General features: G+C 39.9%; 1 protein-coding gene across 1 annotated transcript in view; it reads right to left on the bottom strand.

Moving 5' to 3' along the window:
- Positions 1 to 14,775, bottom strand: part of zgc:158376 (uncharacterized protein LOC100101643 homolog) — a 91,062-nt gene that overhangs the window by 75,194 nt on the left and 1,093 nt on the right. Inside the window, exons 3-5 of the mRNA XM_052135529.1 lie at positions 11,570 to 11,755; positions 5,639 to 5,782; positions 5,450 to 5,536 (exon numbers count right to left, since the gene is read on the bottom strand). Coding sequence (XP_051991489.1) covers positions 5,450 to 5,536; positions 5,639 to 5,782; positions 11,570 to 11,740 — 402 coding nt within the window. The 5' untranslated portion in view covers positions 11,741 to 11,755. The remainder of the gene's footprint in view (positions 1 to 5,449; positions 5,537 to 5,638; positions 5,783 to 11,569; positions 11,756 to 14,775) is intronic.

Genomic DNA, 14,775 nt, shown 5'->3' with positions numbered 1-14,775 from the left:
GTGCGTTACCTCATATTTATACCCCCTGTGAAACAGGAAGTCGTGGCTGAACAATTTAATATTCCTAGCCGACAAGGTGTAAAAAAACAAATTAAATATGAATGGAAATAAACTTCGGATAAATTTTACTCATAAGAATTGCTAGGGGTGAAAATTATTGTGGCAAATATGTTTTGGAGAAAAAGATTTAATTATGAGCTTTTTGAAATAGCCTTCACATTAGTGTTGGACAAATGAGGGACTACTGCATATCCTCCCATAATAAATTAAAGCAAGAATTACCAACTGGTTACCAATAATGATACCAACACACAACTATTGATCTACGACCTCAGTGTTGTGGTTGTGGCAATGAATTTCACTTGTCCAATTGTCACAATGAAAGTTTGGTCATAATATTACGTTTTAGGTATGTATTGGTCATGTAGTTTAGATAGCTGGGATGGTTAGGATATTTATATACTACTGTATTGATGTGGTGCCTTAAAAGAGTATTTCACACAAAAATACAAATTCTCATCATTTGCACACCCTAACGCCATCCCAGACGTGTAGGAGTTCATTTCTTCTGTAGAACACAAATGAAGATTTCTAGACGAATATTTCAGCTCTGAAGGTCCATATAATTCAAGTGAATGGGTGGCAAAATGTTTGAGCTCCAAAAAGCACATAAAGACAGAATAAAACTAACCCATATGACTCCAGTGGTCTAATTAATGTCTTCTGAAGGGAAACATTAGGTGTGTATAAGAAAAAGATCAATATTTAAAACTTTATTTTTATTATAAATCTTCGATTCCAGCCAGTTGTGGTATGCATGTTCACGAGTGGGTCGAGTTCAAGCTGTGTGAGCCGGAATTCGAACCACCAACTCTGTGATTAGTGGCTGACCCGCTCTACCAACTGAGCTCTTTTATAATAACCCTTTATTAGAAGACATTAATTAGACCACTGGAGTCATATGGGTTAGTTTTATTCTGTCTTTGAGCTTTTTGAATCTTCCAGGTTTTGGCACCCATTCACTTGCATTGTATGGACAAACACAGCCGAAATATTCTTCCAAAAATCGTGATTTGTGTTCTGCAGAAGAAAGAAAGTTATACACATCTGGGATGGCATTAGGGTAAGTAAATGGTTTTTGGGTGCTATCCCATTATGGTAATTCAAAAAGTACCATGGTACTTTGATATATGATTACCATATTCTTTAGGGGTTCAAGCCCGAAGGGCTAGAAACCTATTGTTTTTGCTAGGATTTTTATTAGGGGTTCAAGCCCAAAGGAAGTAGGAGTGGCCAATTTTACGTAAATGCTATAACTCGAAGGAAATTAAATATCTTCACCAAACTTGGCATGCTTATGTAAGAGGTCAATCTTTGGTCATCCAGAAAAGATGGCTCTGTTTAACCACATGGTGGCGTCATAATACCAAAAAACCATGACATTGGCTGTAACTACGCAACTCTTAGTCTAATTGAGTTGAAAATCAATGCAGTGTCTTTGTTCAAGGGTTAGGGCGTATATAAAAAAAACATGGCCGCCATCAGCCGATGAAGTTTGAGCACCTATAAGACAAGGTTAACGGAGGCCGATCAGCACAAAACTCAGTAGGCTTGTTTGACTATGAAACGGTGTCTGAAATTTTACAGAAATCAGACAGTGGTGCCAACAAGTTTTATGCCTCAGTAATCAAGCTGACTTTCACACATCGACACAACTTTGACTAAAGAAGCACTGCTGTAAATCAAATCATTCCTTTAATCTTCACGATTATGTAAAAAACTAACTTTTGCAAACTAGTCCTTGGTTTTTAGCTCAAACTCAATAAAACCAATGCAGTACAATTCTCTGAACTCTCTACATCAATAGTCATCAAAAAAATTTTAACTTTAGCCTTTGGATAGCTATAACAGGGTCATTTAGAAAATGGGTGTGACAAAATATACTCAAAAGCCTATAAATCCTAAATGAAAAGTCAAAACTTCACGAAAATAGGCGAGCACATGCAACATAATTCTAAAGAAGAATACAAACTTTTATGGAGATTGGACAATAGGTGGTGCTATAACTATAGAGTTATAAAGTTATAAAGCTTTAAAAAAACATGTATTTCCATAGTATATTACCTGTATTTGCTGTAAATTGTCTTTTCCATCTATGATCTAAGTGGTTACATACTTGCTAAATAAAACTAATACCTTTTTACGCATTTGTGTAAAGGCCTTAAAACGCTTGAACCCCGTGAATTGCTGCTATCAGCTATATTTAGGGGTTCAAGCATGAAGTGCTAGAAACATTGTTTTTGTTAGGATTTTTATTATTATTATGCCATAAAACTGATCAGGCAGAGCAAACCGTAAGGGCTAGGATCAAAATTATTTTCCCCATGGAATCCTTGTCAAGTCCTACAAAATATATATCTCAGTTTTATTTCATTTTATAAAATGTTTCTGCCATTCAAATTTACTTAAACCCTACTTTTTCAAACTCCTCCTAAAGCTTTAATCAGATCTTCACCAAACTTGGCCCAGGTCAGCGCTAGACCATGCCTGCAAAAAGTTATCTAAAGAATTTGTATCCATTAAATCATCTAGAAGATACAATCCGATTATACATATATACACATACATATGACTAGAGTGGCCCATTATGACTAATATTCCTCTATCTTGATGGCACAAATACCAAACTTCACAAAACTGTGTAAATATGGAAAACAGGACATTCTGAGGAATCTTAATAAATGTAATTGATTTATGATGAACGGGGGGATAACAGCAAATTTTAAATAATCTGCTATTTATGACTTATGAAAGCTGTAATAAAAATAATTCCACCAGAGTGAGCCGCAGGATAAGAAATCCTTTTAAGTCTTAGCTTTAATGAGTATATGAATGCATATACATTTATTTGAAGAAAAGTTTGACAATTTCTTTTGAATTTTTAGGGGTCCAAGCACCGAAGGTGCAGGAACCCCATTGTATTCGTTCCCATTTTCTTATTATTTGTATTATAATTTTTTCTACCCTAAATGTGTCTGGGCATCAGAGACCTTAAGTCGTAGAGATTCCAAACTTGGCAGGATGGTTCCAAATACCCCCTACTACTCAGGCGTACAGACACACATCCTTCAGAGACTAGTTGGTGCTATTGCAAACAAAACAAAAACAAAAATCCAATTTTGAGCCATAAATCTTGAATCGTAAGGGCTAGAAACAAAATTCGTGTCATGCTGATGAGTTGTACCCTCTGCCAGAATTTTGCTGCGCCCCTTCGCTTTCCCGCTATTTTGGATTGTTTGAATTTTTTTTTACAAAAATTAACTCGTCCTAGGCCGTTTGCCCGATCAGAACCAAACCAGTGCAGAATGATTTGTAGTGGGCATGTCCATTTTACTAAAACGGTTATGTTTTGAACGGGTTGAGATATCACCAACTTTGGCGAATGGTCAATGTATGGGCTCATGGTAAGGTCACACAAAACATTTTGCACACCTTTGCCTCTTGGTGGCACTATAATAAAAAACAAAACAAAATGTTTCTAACTATGGAACCGTTGGTCCGAACGACTTGAAATTTTGCATGCACTGCCTTTGTCCAAGGTGCCATCAAGGTCTGAGCACAGTCGCATATCTTTAAAAACATGGCTGCCATCAGCCAATCATCTTTTATGAAGGGGAAAATTAGGCCGATCAGAACTAAAGTTGGCATGCCCATTTATCTCTTGGCCCAAGAGGTTTGTGCAAAATTGGATAGAAATGGTGTTTTACATGAATGTAAATTGTATATACCCCTATTTTTCACAAAATGCATACCATACTGTAGATCTCCTAATTCTGAACAATTTCTGCCTCAAGTACCATTGGTTTGAAATAAAACATTCATTCAATACTTGATTATTTAAAAAAACGAATTACATTTTCAAACTAGTTGTAGGCTGTTAGCCCAATAGGAACCAAACCATTGAAGAAAGATTCAGGAGAGTTCCAATGTAAAAGGTTAAAGGAATTTTTTACTTTTCATCATCAAACAGTATGCCAAAACTTAGTGGCTGTGGCCACATTTATTACAATGGTTATAACTTTTGAACAGATTGAGACATTATCACCAATTTAGATATACTTATGTATGGGGTCATTCTGAGAATATACACAAAATGTGGCACACCTCTGCTTCTTGTTGGCCCAATAATACATCAAAATAAAAAAATATTTCTAACTACTGGCCTGTATCTTTTGAGCTTAAAATGTAAAACACTATTTTTTGTTTAAGAAATCCATGCCCACGTGGCCAGATTAGCTCAACAAATAAAGACACTGACTACCACCCCTGGGGAGCTATAACAAAAACCATGCTTATAACTCAACTGTATTATCAATGAAGTTCAAAATTGACTCTAACGTGGCCTAACATGGCCACCAGAAGCCAATCATATTTCAGCAAAAAGGGCTGTATAAATGGTGTGTAAATTATTGTATATTATCCGATGATACCTGCTATTATGAACTACATCTAGGACTCCCTAGGTCAATAATTATCAAAGAAAAGTTGAACTTTAGTTATTTATTGAGGGGTTGCATTTATCATGTGGGTTTGACCAAGTATATCCAAAAACCTATTATTCCTAAAATAAATATTCAAACTTCTAAAACCTTTTTGGAGATTGGGTGCTTTGTGGCTTTCTAACAGTTAAAAAGTGAAGAAAAAAAAATGACCACCATAACAAATATCCTGTTTCAGGATCGTTGAACACAAGACATCAGCCATGTTTAACACCAGTGTGCAAATTCAGCAACTTAAAGTACATATACATATTCATTCCTTTTTTGCATAGTTTGAAAGGTCTTAAAAAGGCTTGAATACCATTAAGTGCTGCTTGCAGCTATATTTTACCATTGTATTTACATGGTGCTCACAGGTGATAGCACATGTCCAAAAAACATGGTAATGCCACGGTTCAGCAGCCCGCACGTAAGCTTTGAGTTATTTAGATTGAGTCGTGAACAGATTCAGACCGCATTGCTATCACGTGTGACCAATATATTGGACATTTTCAGTTCTGATTCAAAACTGGCAAAAGTAAACAGGGTCCACGGCATGATGTAGCAGTGTGGCTTTTGTCAAATACTGAGAAATGTATTCTCAAAACCTACGCCATTTGTAGCGAAGCCATCACAGGTCTCGTCACACTTGAATAGTCTTTAGCGTCCTATTATAACTACAGAAAACACACTGCATCATTGAGTAAGGATTACATCAAGAGCTATATTGGCAAGCAGATGTGGGACACTTCATATACATAAAACACTCTCTCGCTGTTTCTTGTGTGCCAGTGATTACCACTGTGTGCCAATGATGGCACAAGATGTCATAGGTTGCCAACCCCTGGCATACACTAAGACGTAAGAAAAAGTATTTTTTTTTTTATTTAATTGTGCACTCAAAGTCTTACCTTACTGGTTTTCCCTTCCTTGTGGCACTTTGGACATTCCCAACAGTTTGGGATCTCATCATTGATAATACCTTCAGATTTACCCATCTGTGGATAGATATTATGATTGTGTTATAACAAGGCATACAGTAGCGCCTCATCTAGTATCCTTTTAAGTGACAAACTGGACACAGAAAATGTGGCTCAGACCTTCAGGCAGCTAGGGTGGATGATCTCATTACAGATGGTGCACTCCATGAGGGAGAGGCTGAATTTCTCCTCCTCCGACTCCACTGTGTCTTCCTTTCCTGCTTCACCACATGCAAAACACACGGCTGTATGTGGCAACACCGGCTGCAGGAAGGTGACATTAAATTAGTTATAGTTTTTCTTTCTACATACATGCACACTTTTCAAAAAAGCTGCCCCCCCCCAAGAGTTATCAAGCAATTATCTAACTATTAACTCAATCCAGATTTATTTATCAAATCGGCTCATGCTTTTGAAGAACAGAATTAGCTTGAGAGGAATTTCATGATTAGAAGATCTAGCATACATCACATCATCAGATGTATTAAGCAACAAACAAAGAATAGGCCCCAGATCACATTTGAGCTGATCTCAAGGAGGACACCGCAAAGGCTCCCATACCACCTGTTGTTTTCTATTGATCAGGTGAGAATTTATGGGCAAATAACAAATGGGTGAGGAAAAATAAGTATAATCATGTTAAACAAGAATGTTTCATGTAGATAAAAACAAAATGCACAATTTAACCACATTAAACATCTTGCTGCTGCTTATTGGTTATGTTATTGTATGGGATGATATGGTTGTATTGCAATAAACCAACATACAACCATACCTAACTTCACTTTCTTTAGACTCCAAAGGGAAGCTTTGAAAATTATGATTTGGAGCCATGTCTATCAAAGACGTCTTGCATATTTGAAAACGTGCTTCTTGCGAACAAAGCAGCAGGTCTATAACTGAATATTATTATTAATGATTTGTGTATTTGTATATAGGGATGTGCAAAATGACAATTTCAAAATGTACTTGTTGGTGGATTATGTCAACAGTTTGTCAATAAAGCCCTGTATTATTAGGCTGAAGTTATTTCCAAAGACACAAATAAGTCGTGTTTATCAATAATAGGCTATTGACGCCAACTATGCACTTCACTTAGGATATAGGAAAACAGATAGGCTATTCAAAAAATACATAAGCTTAATAACTATAACCTTTGTGAGCACAAAACTGTCAAAGTCATCAAAACAGAGACTTGCAGATTATGTATGAAATAATGGGAACATTGCTCACAGCCGAAATGTCAGATAGTCAAATATTGTTGTGGCCAGGGGTGTAACTGCAGGGAGGGCAGCCACACCAGGTAAGAGGGGGCCCACGACAGTCGACCAAAAGGAACCATAAAAATGACCGTGGGCCTGATGGGTGATGAAAAAAAAGAAGAAAAAAAGGACTTCCTGGATCTCTTCGAAAGGGCAGCCGAGATCTGGGGCTGGCCAGTGGGCAGCCAGGCTCATCCCATTGATGTCCGGAGAAGCTCAACTCGCAGCGCAACAACTAACAGTGGTGAATCTTCTGGTGTATGACGACCTGAGTAAGACCATCCACCAGCAGGTCAGCTGCAGCCCGGAGCAATACTGACAGCTTTTCCTGTTGATGGAGATGGAGGGGGATGGCCAAACCTTTGCCTTCACCCAACGGCTCCAGGACCTCTTCCGAAAGTGGCTGCTGGCTGAGGACCGCAACACAGAGGGAAGCATCGACTGTGTAGTGCTGGAGCAGCTGATACATCGGCTACCAAAAGGAATGACGGATTGAGTCCAGTGCCACTGACTGGCATCACTGGAGGAGGCCGTCCATCTGGCGGAGGACCAGATTTCTGTGTAAAAGAGGGCAGAAGAGTCCTCCAACTCTCTCTCCGCTCCCCCTATGTTTTCCCTGATCTCTACCCTACCCTCTCACTCAACAACCCATCCCAGTACCCCAGAGGCATGGAGTGCCGCCGCCAAAGACGGTTCTCCATCTGCAGGGGTTTGTTTCCCTGCCTCGTCGCTCTCACCCACAGTTGGATGCACCCACCTCCACAGGTACGGGCGTAACACCTGGGCCAACCCGCGGGAGTTGCAGGGATCTGGGACACTACTGGGATCATTGCCCCATGATGGAGCAGGGAATTGGAGTCCAGATCGACGACACTCCATGGGCTGCCCCCAGTCGAGCCGGAGTGTACAGAATACAGATAAGTGTAAAGGGAGTACTCCTCAAGCCTTGGTGGATCCTATCCCACTATCCACCAATGCTTGATTCAACACAAGACTTTGGGCACAAATAAAAGGGTGAGGGTGAGGTGTGTGCATGAGGATATTCACAACAACCCTGTATTGACCCTCGTTATTACATTTTGGGGGGGAAAGCATAGAGGAGTGGAGGTGGAGATGTACAATGTGCGATGCTTTGGCGGGGGAGAGGGGGGGGGGCTTCGGCCAACTTCATAAGCTCCACCTCAGGGTGACGTGAGGGAGGGGGAGGCTTCGGCCAACCAAACATCGCACTTTCACACCCCTATTTTGCGATAACCAAAGAGCGGTTATATCGAGTGATAAAGATGTCAAACAATACAACCCAGTTGTTAATACAGCGGAGCCGCCGGGAAACACTATTCCAGGCGGCTCAATATAATCCGATGGCAGGATATTTAGGGGTGGCTGTGGCTCAGGTGGTAGAGCGGGTCGGCCACTAATTGCAGGGTTGGCGGTTCGATACCCGGCCCACATGACTCCACATGCCGAAGTGTCCTTGGGCAAGACATTGAACCCCAAGTTGCTCCCAATAGCAGGCTGGCGCCTTGCATGGAAGCTCTGCTGTCATTGGTGTGTGTGAATGGGTGACTGAGACGAAAAACCGTGAATGTCAGCTGGTGAATCCATCGGCCACCCCACCCCTTCTGCTGATCAAGGTCCCTTTCGAAAGAATTGGCATTGACTTCTTTGGAGTGGTCAGCATGCGTACTTCACTTTGTATTAGTCCCGGAGGACTATACAACAGGATGTCCAGAAGCAGTGACTCTGCACAACATTTCAGCATGCAGTGTTGTGGAGGCACTCTTCAAAATAACCTCCCAGGAGGGGATTCCAAAATAAATCCTCACTGATCAAGGCACTACATTTAGGTCACGGATACTCCGAGAGCTTTACGAATTGTTGGGTATTAAGTCGATTTGGACCAGTGTTTACCATCCATACAGATGGCTTGGTGGAAAGATTTAATAAAACCCTAAAAATTCTGAATATGAAGTGGACAGATAGAGGGGGCGCACGTCAATTGTACCACCTCAGCCTTCTGAAATTATGGACGGAAGGGAGCTCGGGCTGGAGGTGAATACAAAACCCAATCATATCACCCCGGTCATTTGTGGAGACCACCTCTCACCGTATCGCAGAGGTTACCAAGTTGAAACAGGAATTTGCAGATGTGTTTTCTCCTCTGCCAGTTTGTACAAACCTCATCCAGCACCACATCGAGACCGAGCCGGGGGTAGTGGTAAGTAGCTGTCCCTACCGACTGCTCAAGCTCAAAAAAATTGTTTGGGAAGAATTGGATGCAATGCTCGATATTGGGGTAATAGAGGAATCCTACAGTGATTAGTCCAGCCCGGTTGTTCTGGTTCGTAAGAGTGACAGGTCTGTCCAGTTCTGTGTTGATAATAGAAGAGTCAACGCGGTGTCTAAATTTGACGAGTTGCTCGATCGGTTGGGCACCGCTCGATTTTATTCGACACTGGATTTGACAAAGGGTTATTGGCAGATCACCTTGGCACCAATGTCCCGTGAAAACAAAACGGCCTTCTCCACACCATTTAGATTACATCAGTTTGTGACACTTCCGTTCAGTTTGTTTAGGGCCCCGGCTACGTTTCAGCACCTCATGGAACAAATCCTCATACTGCATTCGGCTTACGCCGCTGCCTAATTAGATGATATCATCATTTACAGTAATGATTGGCAGTGGCACATGCAGAATCTGAGGTCGCTGCGACGGGCGGGACTCACAGCAAACCCCAAAACATGCACGATTGGACAGAGGTACGGTATCTTGGGTTCCACTTAGGCCACGGGAAGGTGCATCCCCAAATTGACCAAACTGGGGTGATTGCAGACGCAAGACCAAAAAGGGGGCGAGACAGGCCGGATTAGGGGTCGGTTTCACATGCTTTGATGACACAGTGAGTGCTTTGCTCGGTCATTCTATTAAAGCCCTGTTGACTACCTGGCTGTCTAATCTAAATATTGGATAATTTAATACACAAGCTGTGTGTACATTTATTTTCCGTAATAAAAAACAACTATTAACTTAAATTAATAAAAAAAAAACAAAAGAGATCTCTCTACATCTGATGGTTCAGGCTATTCTATGACCACTGCTCCCATCCACATCTCATGCAAGTACTCTCCGCTCTCGCCTTCAACTCGGAAATGTAATCCTGCGCCACAAGAAATCTAATCAGGTCCTGCGGGAGTTCTCTCTTCCACAGGAATGCAGACCTCTACTTTACGCTGCAACCCCCCCAGTGCTCAAGCCAAATCTACACCCTTACATGAAAATCCATTATAACATTCGGGCATATAAACAGAGCATAAAGATAGAAAACAGAGAGCACTAATAATAATAATAATAATATAGCCCTAACAACAGAAATGGAATAGTAAAAAAACACAAGTGAAATAATGTAATTTAATGAGCCACAAATTTTGCCTACCTCTATTTCATGAATTACAAGGGCTAAACTCTTTTGTGTTTGACCTTCTAACTTCATTATTATTTAAACCTACATTTAAAAAATATAAATATATAAATAAAAAAGAAAATGGCAAATATATAAAATATCAACTTTATTAGAACAATCCTACCAAAAATGCAATTACAAAAAGGTAGCCTACCTTACTTTTAGATGATAGGCCGAACGTCAGTGTTTCAAAATACCACAATAATAAATGAATAGACCAATATCTGGCACCAACAATCATCCATGCGATTATCTAATCAGCTAATCGTGTGGCAGCAAAAAAATGAAATAAGATCATAAAATCATGCAGATACGGGTCAGGAGCTTCAGTTAATGTTCACATCAACCATCACAATGGAGAAAAGTTTGATCTCTGTGCAAAACAAAAACAAAAAAACATCCAGTGAGTGGCAATTCTGTGGACAGAAATGCCTTGTTGATGAGAGGTCAACAGAGAATGGCCAGACTGGTTCGAACGGACAAATGGTATATGATTATTATTGTAAGATACTATTTTTCACTGTTAATATCTTCTCTGTAAAACAACGATGAAATAAAAAAATTATTAAATGAATAAAAATGTATTAATAAAAATAAACATTTATAAATCGGTTCTGCATATAGGTTATCGGATATATAGCAAACAAATAATCGTTATCGTATTGGTTTTTAAAAAATCAATATTGGTTGATCTCTATTGGAGAGGGTTCTGGTCTGGGTCCATACAATGATCTTTGTCATACATCTCTAGCTCTGTAGGTCTGCTACAGAGCTAGAGATGCATGCTAAAGCGTGTTTGAGTAGTATTCCTTGCCAAAAAAAATATGCAATTTATGGCCTTTCATGCTTGGCTGCTTTCGCTTCTGCAACTCCATATGAAGAATCTGGTACTGAGCTCATATCGTTGACATTCTAAGCATTATTGACATTATCTTGACATTATATAGCAAATATTGCATTGAACTACATCCGTTCCTACTTTTGTGACACTTGTAAATGCAGCACTTGTTTTCTGTAATGTGACTCGCGCTAACAGTTTAGTGCCTGCAGCAAATATGAGGTAAACCTTAAAATTTATGAAAATAATGTTTCTAATATACTTATTTATACTAATTGCAACAGTATTTGTGATTAAAACATGCAATATTAACATGGCATCTTAAATATTAAAATAAAAAAAAGGAAAATTAGTTTATTTTTTATTGTTTAAATTTATTCGTCGACTGTTGAATGACTAGTCGACCATTCTTGCACATCCCTATTAATGTAACATTTTAGTGAAGAACAGATCTAAACAGTGTACAGGTTTTCAACTGAGGTTTACTCACGGCAGTGCATTGCCTGAGCAGGCAGGACTGTTTCATCCGCCCTGGTCCACCAAACTTCTTCATGTCTTTGCAGAAGTGGCACTCGCCGCACTCGGTACGCATACAGGCTTGACAGCGCCGGCAACGTGTCCGTCGCCGCCGTGCCCCTCCCAGCGCCTTACTGCCTGACATCCCCTCTGCATTCAACTGAAAACAGACAAACACATCAGACATTTGGCATGAATGGAAAAACATTTTGAATTTTGAACTCTTCACATGGCAGAAGATTGAGATGAACAATTCCAACTCAACAAGAGGAAATAACTGGACATTTATGCTATCGTCAACTTAAAGTAATAAAACTAAATATATTTACATTTTACATTACATTTATGCATTTGGCAGACGCTTTTATCCAAAGCGACTTACAGTGCACTTATTACAGGGACAATCCCCCCGGAGCAACCTGGAGTTAAGTGCCTTGCTCAAGGGCCCAACAGTGGCATCTTGGTGGTGCTGGGGCTTGAACCCCCAACCTTCTGGTCAGTAACCCTGAGCCTCAACCACTGAGCCACCACTGCCCCAGAACCAAATATATGTTCTCAAAAACACTGTGGCATAGCAGATCAAGTCAATCCTTGTCATTAATGGTTGTCATTTTGAGGATGGTTAAACTGGTTTATAAAGCGGAGTTAAGTGTCTTGCTTAGGGATGCAACTGTAAAAGTGTGTATTATCTTATGCTCAGTTTATCAGTTTAACCTGCCTGGGCTCAAACTGGTGATTTCGGGTTATGAGAGTAGATTGCTTAGCATTCCCAGTAAGCAAGCACTAGCTCATTGACTTTCAAGACATGTTATGTATAAATGGTATAAATCCCAATATTTTTGTTATATGCTTTAAAATCTTATGAATAATTTTACAAGCATGTTAAATATTCATAATTCGATAATAATATGAAACCACTCATGTAATATGGCTGTCATGTAACAACTAATAAAGGCCCAACTAAACATGCTTTGCATTTAACATCTCAAGTCAATCGGTACATACAGTGTATCCGGAAATATTCAAAGCGCTTCACTTTTTCCACATTTTGTTGACACAGCCTTATTCCAAAATGGATTAAATTAATTATTTTCCTCAAAATTCTACAAAAAATATCTCATAATGACAACGTGAAAGAAGTTTGTTTGAAATCTTTACATTTTTATATATATATATATATATATATATATATATATATATATATATATAAATATAAATGTGCAAATCATAAACATAAGTATTCACAGCCTTTGCCATGACACTCAAAATTGAGCTCAGGTGCATCCTGTTTCCACTTATCATTCTTGAGATGTTTCTACAACTTGTTTGGAGTCCCCCTGTGGTAAATTCAGTTGATTGGACATGATTTGGAAAGGCACACACCTGTCTATAAGGTCCCACAATTAACAAAGCATGTCAGAGCACAAACCAACCCATGAAGTCCAAGGAATTGTCTGTAGACCTCTGAGACAGGATTGTATCGAGGCACAGATCTGGGGAAGGGTACATAAAAATGTCTGCAGCATTGACGGTCCCAATGAGCACAGCGGCCTCCATCATCCTTAAATGGAAGTTTGGAACCACCAGGACTCTTCCTAGAGTTGGCCGCCCCGCCAAACTGAGCAATCTTGTGCGAAGGGCCTTAGTCAGGGAGGTGACCAAGAACCCGATGGTCACTCTGACAGAGCTCCAGCAGTTCTCTGTGGAGAGAGGATAACCTTCCAGAAGAACAACCATCTCTGCAGCACTCCACCAATCAGGCCTGTATGGTAGAGTGGCAGACGGAAGCCACTCCTCAGTAAAAGGCACATGACAGCCCACCTGGAGTTCGCCAAAAGGCACCTGAAGGACTCTCAGACCATGAGAACCAAAATTCTCTGGTCTGATGAAACAAAGATTGGCCTGAATGGCAAGTGTCATGTCTGGAGGAAACCAGGCACCGCTCATCACCTGGCCAATACCATCCCTACAGTGAAGCATGGTGGTGGCAGCATCATGCTGTAGGGATGTTTTACTGTGGCAGGAACTGGGAGACTAGTCAGGATCGAAGGAAAGATGAATGCAGCAATGTACAGAGACATCCTTGATGAAAACCTGCTCCAGAGCACTCTGGACCTCAGACTGGGGCGAAGGTTCATCTTCCAACAGGACAACGACCCTAAGCACACAGCCAAGATAACAAAGGAGTGGCTACGGGACAACTATGTGAATGTCCTTGAGTGGCCCAGCCATAGCCCAGACTTGAACCCGGTTGAACATCTCTGGAGAGATCTGAAAATGGCTGTGTACCGACGTTCCCCATCCAACCTGATGGAGCTTGATAGGTCCTGCAAAGAAGAATGGGAGAAACTGCCCAAAAATTGGTGTGCCAAGCTTGTAGCATCATACTCAAAAAGACTTGAAGCTGTAATTGGTGCCAGGTGCTTCAACAAAGTATTGAGCAAAGGCTGTGAATACTTATGTACATGTGATTTTTTTAATTTTTAATACATTTGCAAAGATTTCACACAACAAAAACAAAATGTTTTATTGTTTGTAAAATTTTGAGGAAAATGATGTATTTAATACATTTTGGAATAAGGCTGTAACATAACAAAATGTGGAAAAAGTGAAGCGCTGTGAATACTTTCCAGATGCACTGTAAGTAGAGTTACCTAGATCAAGTACATGTTGTCTACAAATATACAGTATATGCTAGACAAAGATGGAATGATCAGCTCTTCAAACATGAGCAGCACTAACTTACCTAATGACCCTTTATCTTGCTTACCATGATTTCCATCAAAATATCATAATAAAATACCCATAAAATAACATCACTCTCAAACAGGGTAAGAAGCTTTCACGATCCGTTTGCTTTTTCAATTCGTTTGTGTTTTTGAATGACAGTTCTCTTAATGCAGTTACAATAACTGTAGGTGTATGGTATTTAATGGGAACTATTGTTATCGTGATGGTTAAGTTTATAGATAGCATTACAATAAACGCTTTGGCACATATGGGAAGATTTACAAAGAAACACGAAGAAAAAATAACAGCTTTGAATGAGAAACTATATGACTGAATGGATTTACTGTGGACACTGTGACAGTCATCACACACATTTACTGCTGTTACAACATACTGTAGCGCACTTCACCGTTTAAAGAGGAGTGTTTGAGACACACAGCTAACATGAGC

This window comes from Xyrauchen texanus, chromosome 10 (assembly GCF_025860055.1).
Source record: "Xyrauchen texanus isolate HMW12.3.18 chromosome 10, RBS_HiC_50CHRs, whole genome shotgun sequence".
Taxonomy (NCBI): Eukaryota; Metazoa; Chordata; class Actinopteri; order Cypriniformes; family Catostomidae; genus Xyrauchen; species Xyrauchen texanus.
The sequence above is the reverse complement of the archived record's forward strand: the minus strand, read 5'-3'. Positions and strand labels throughout refer to the sequence as shown.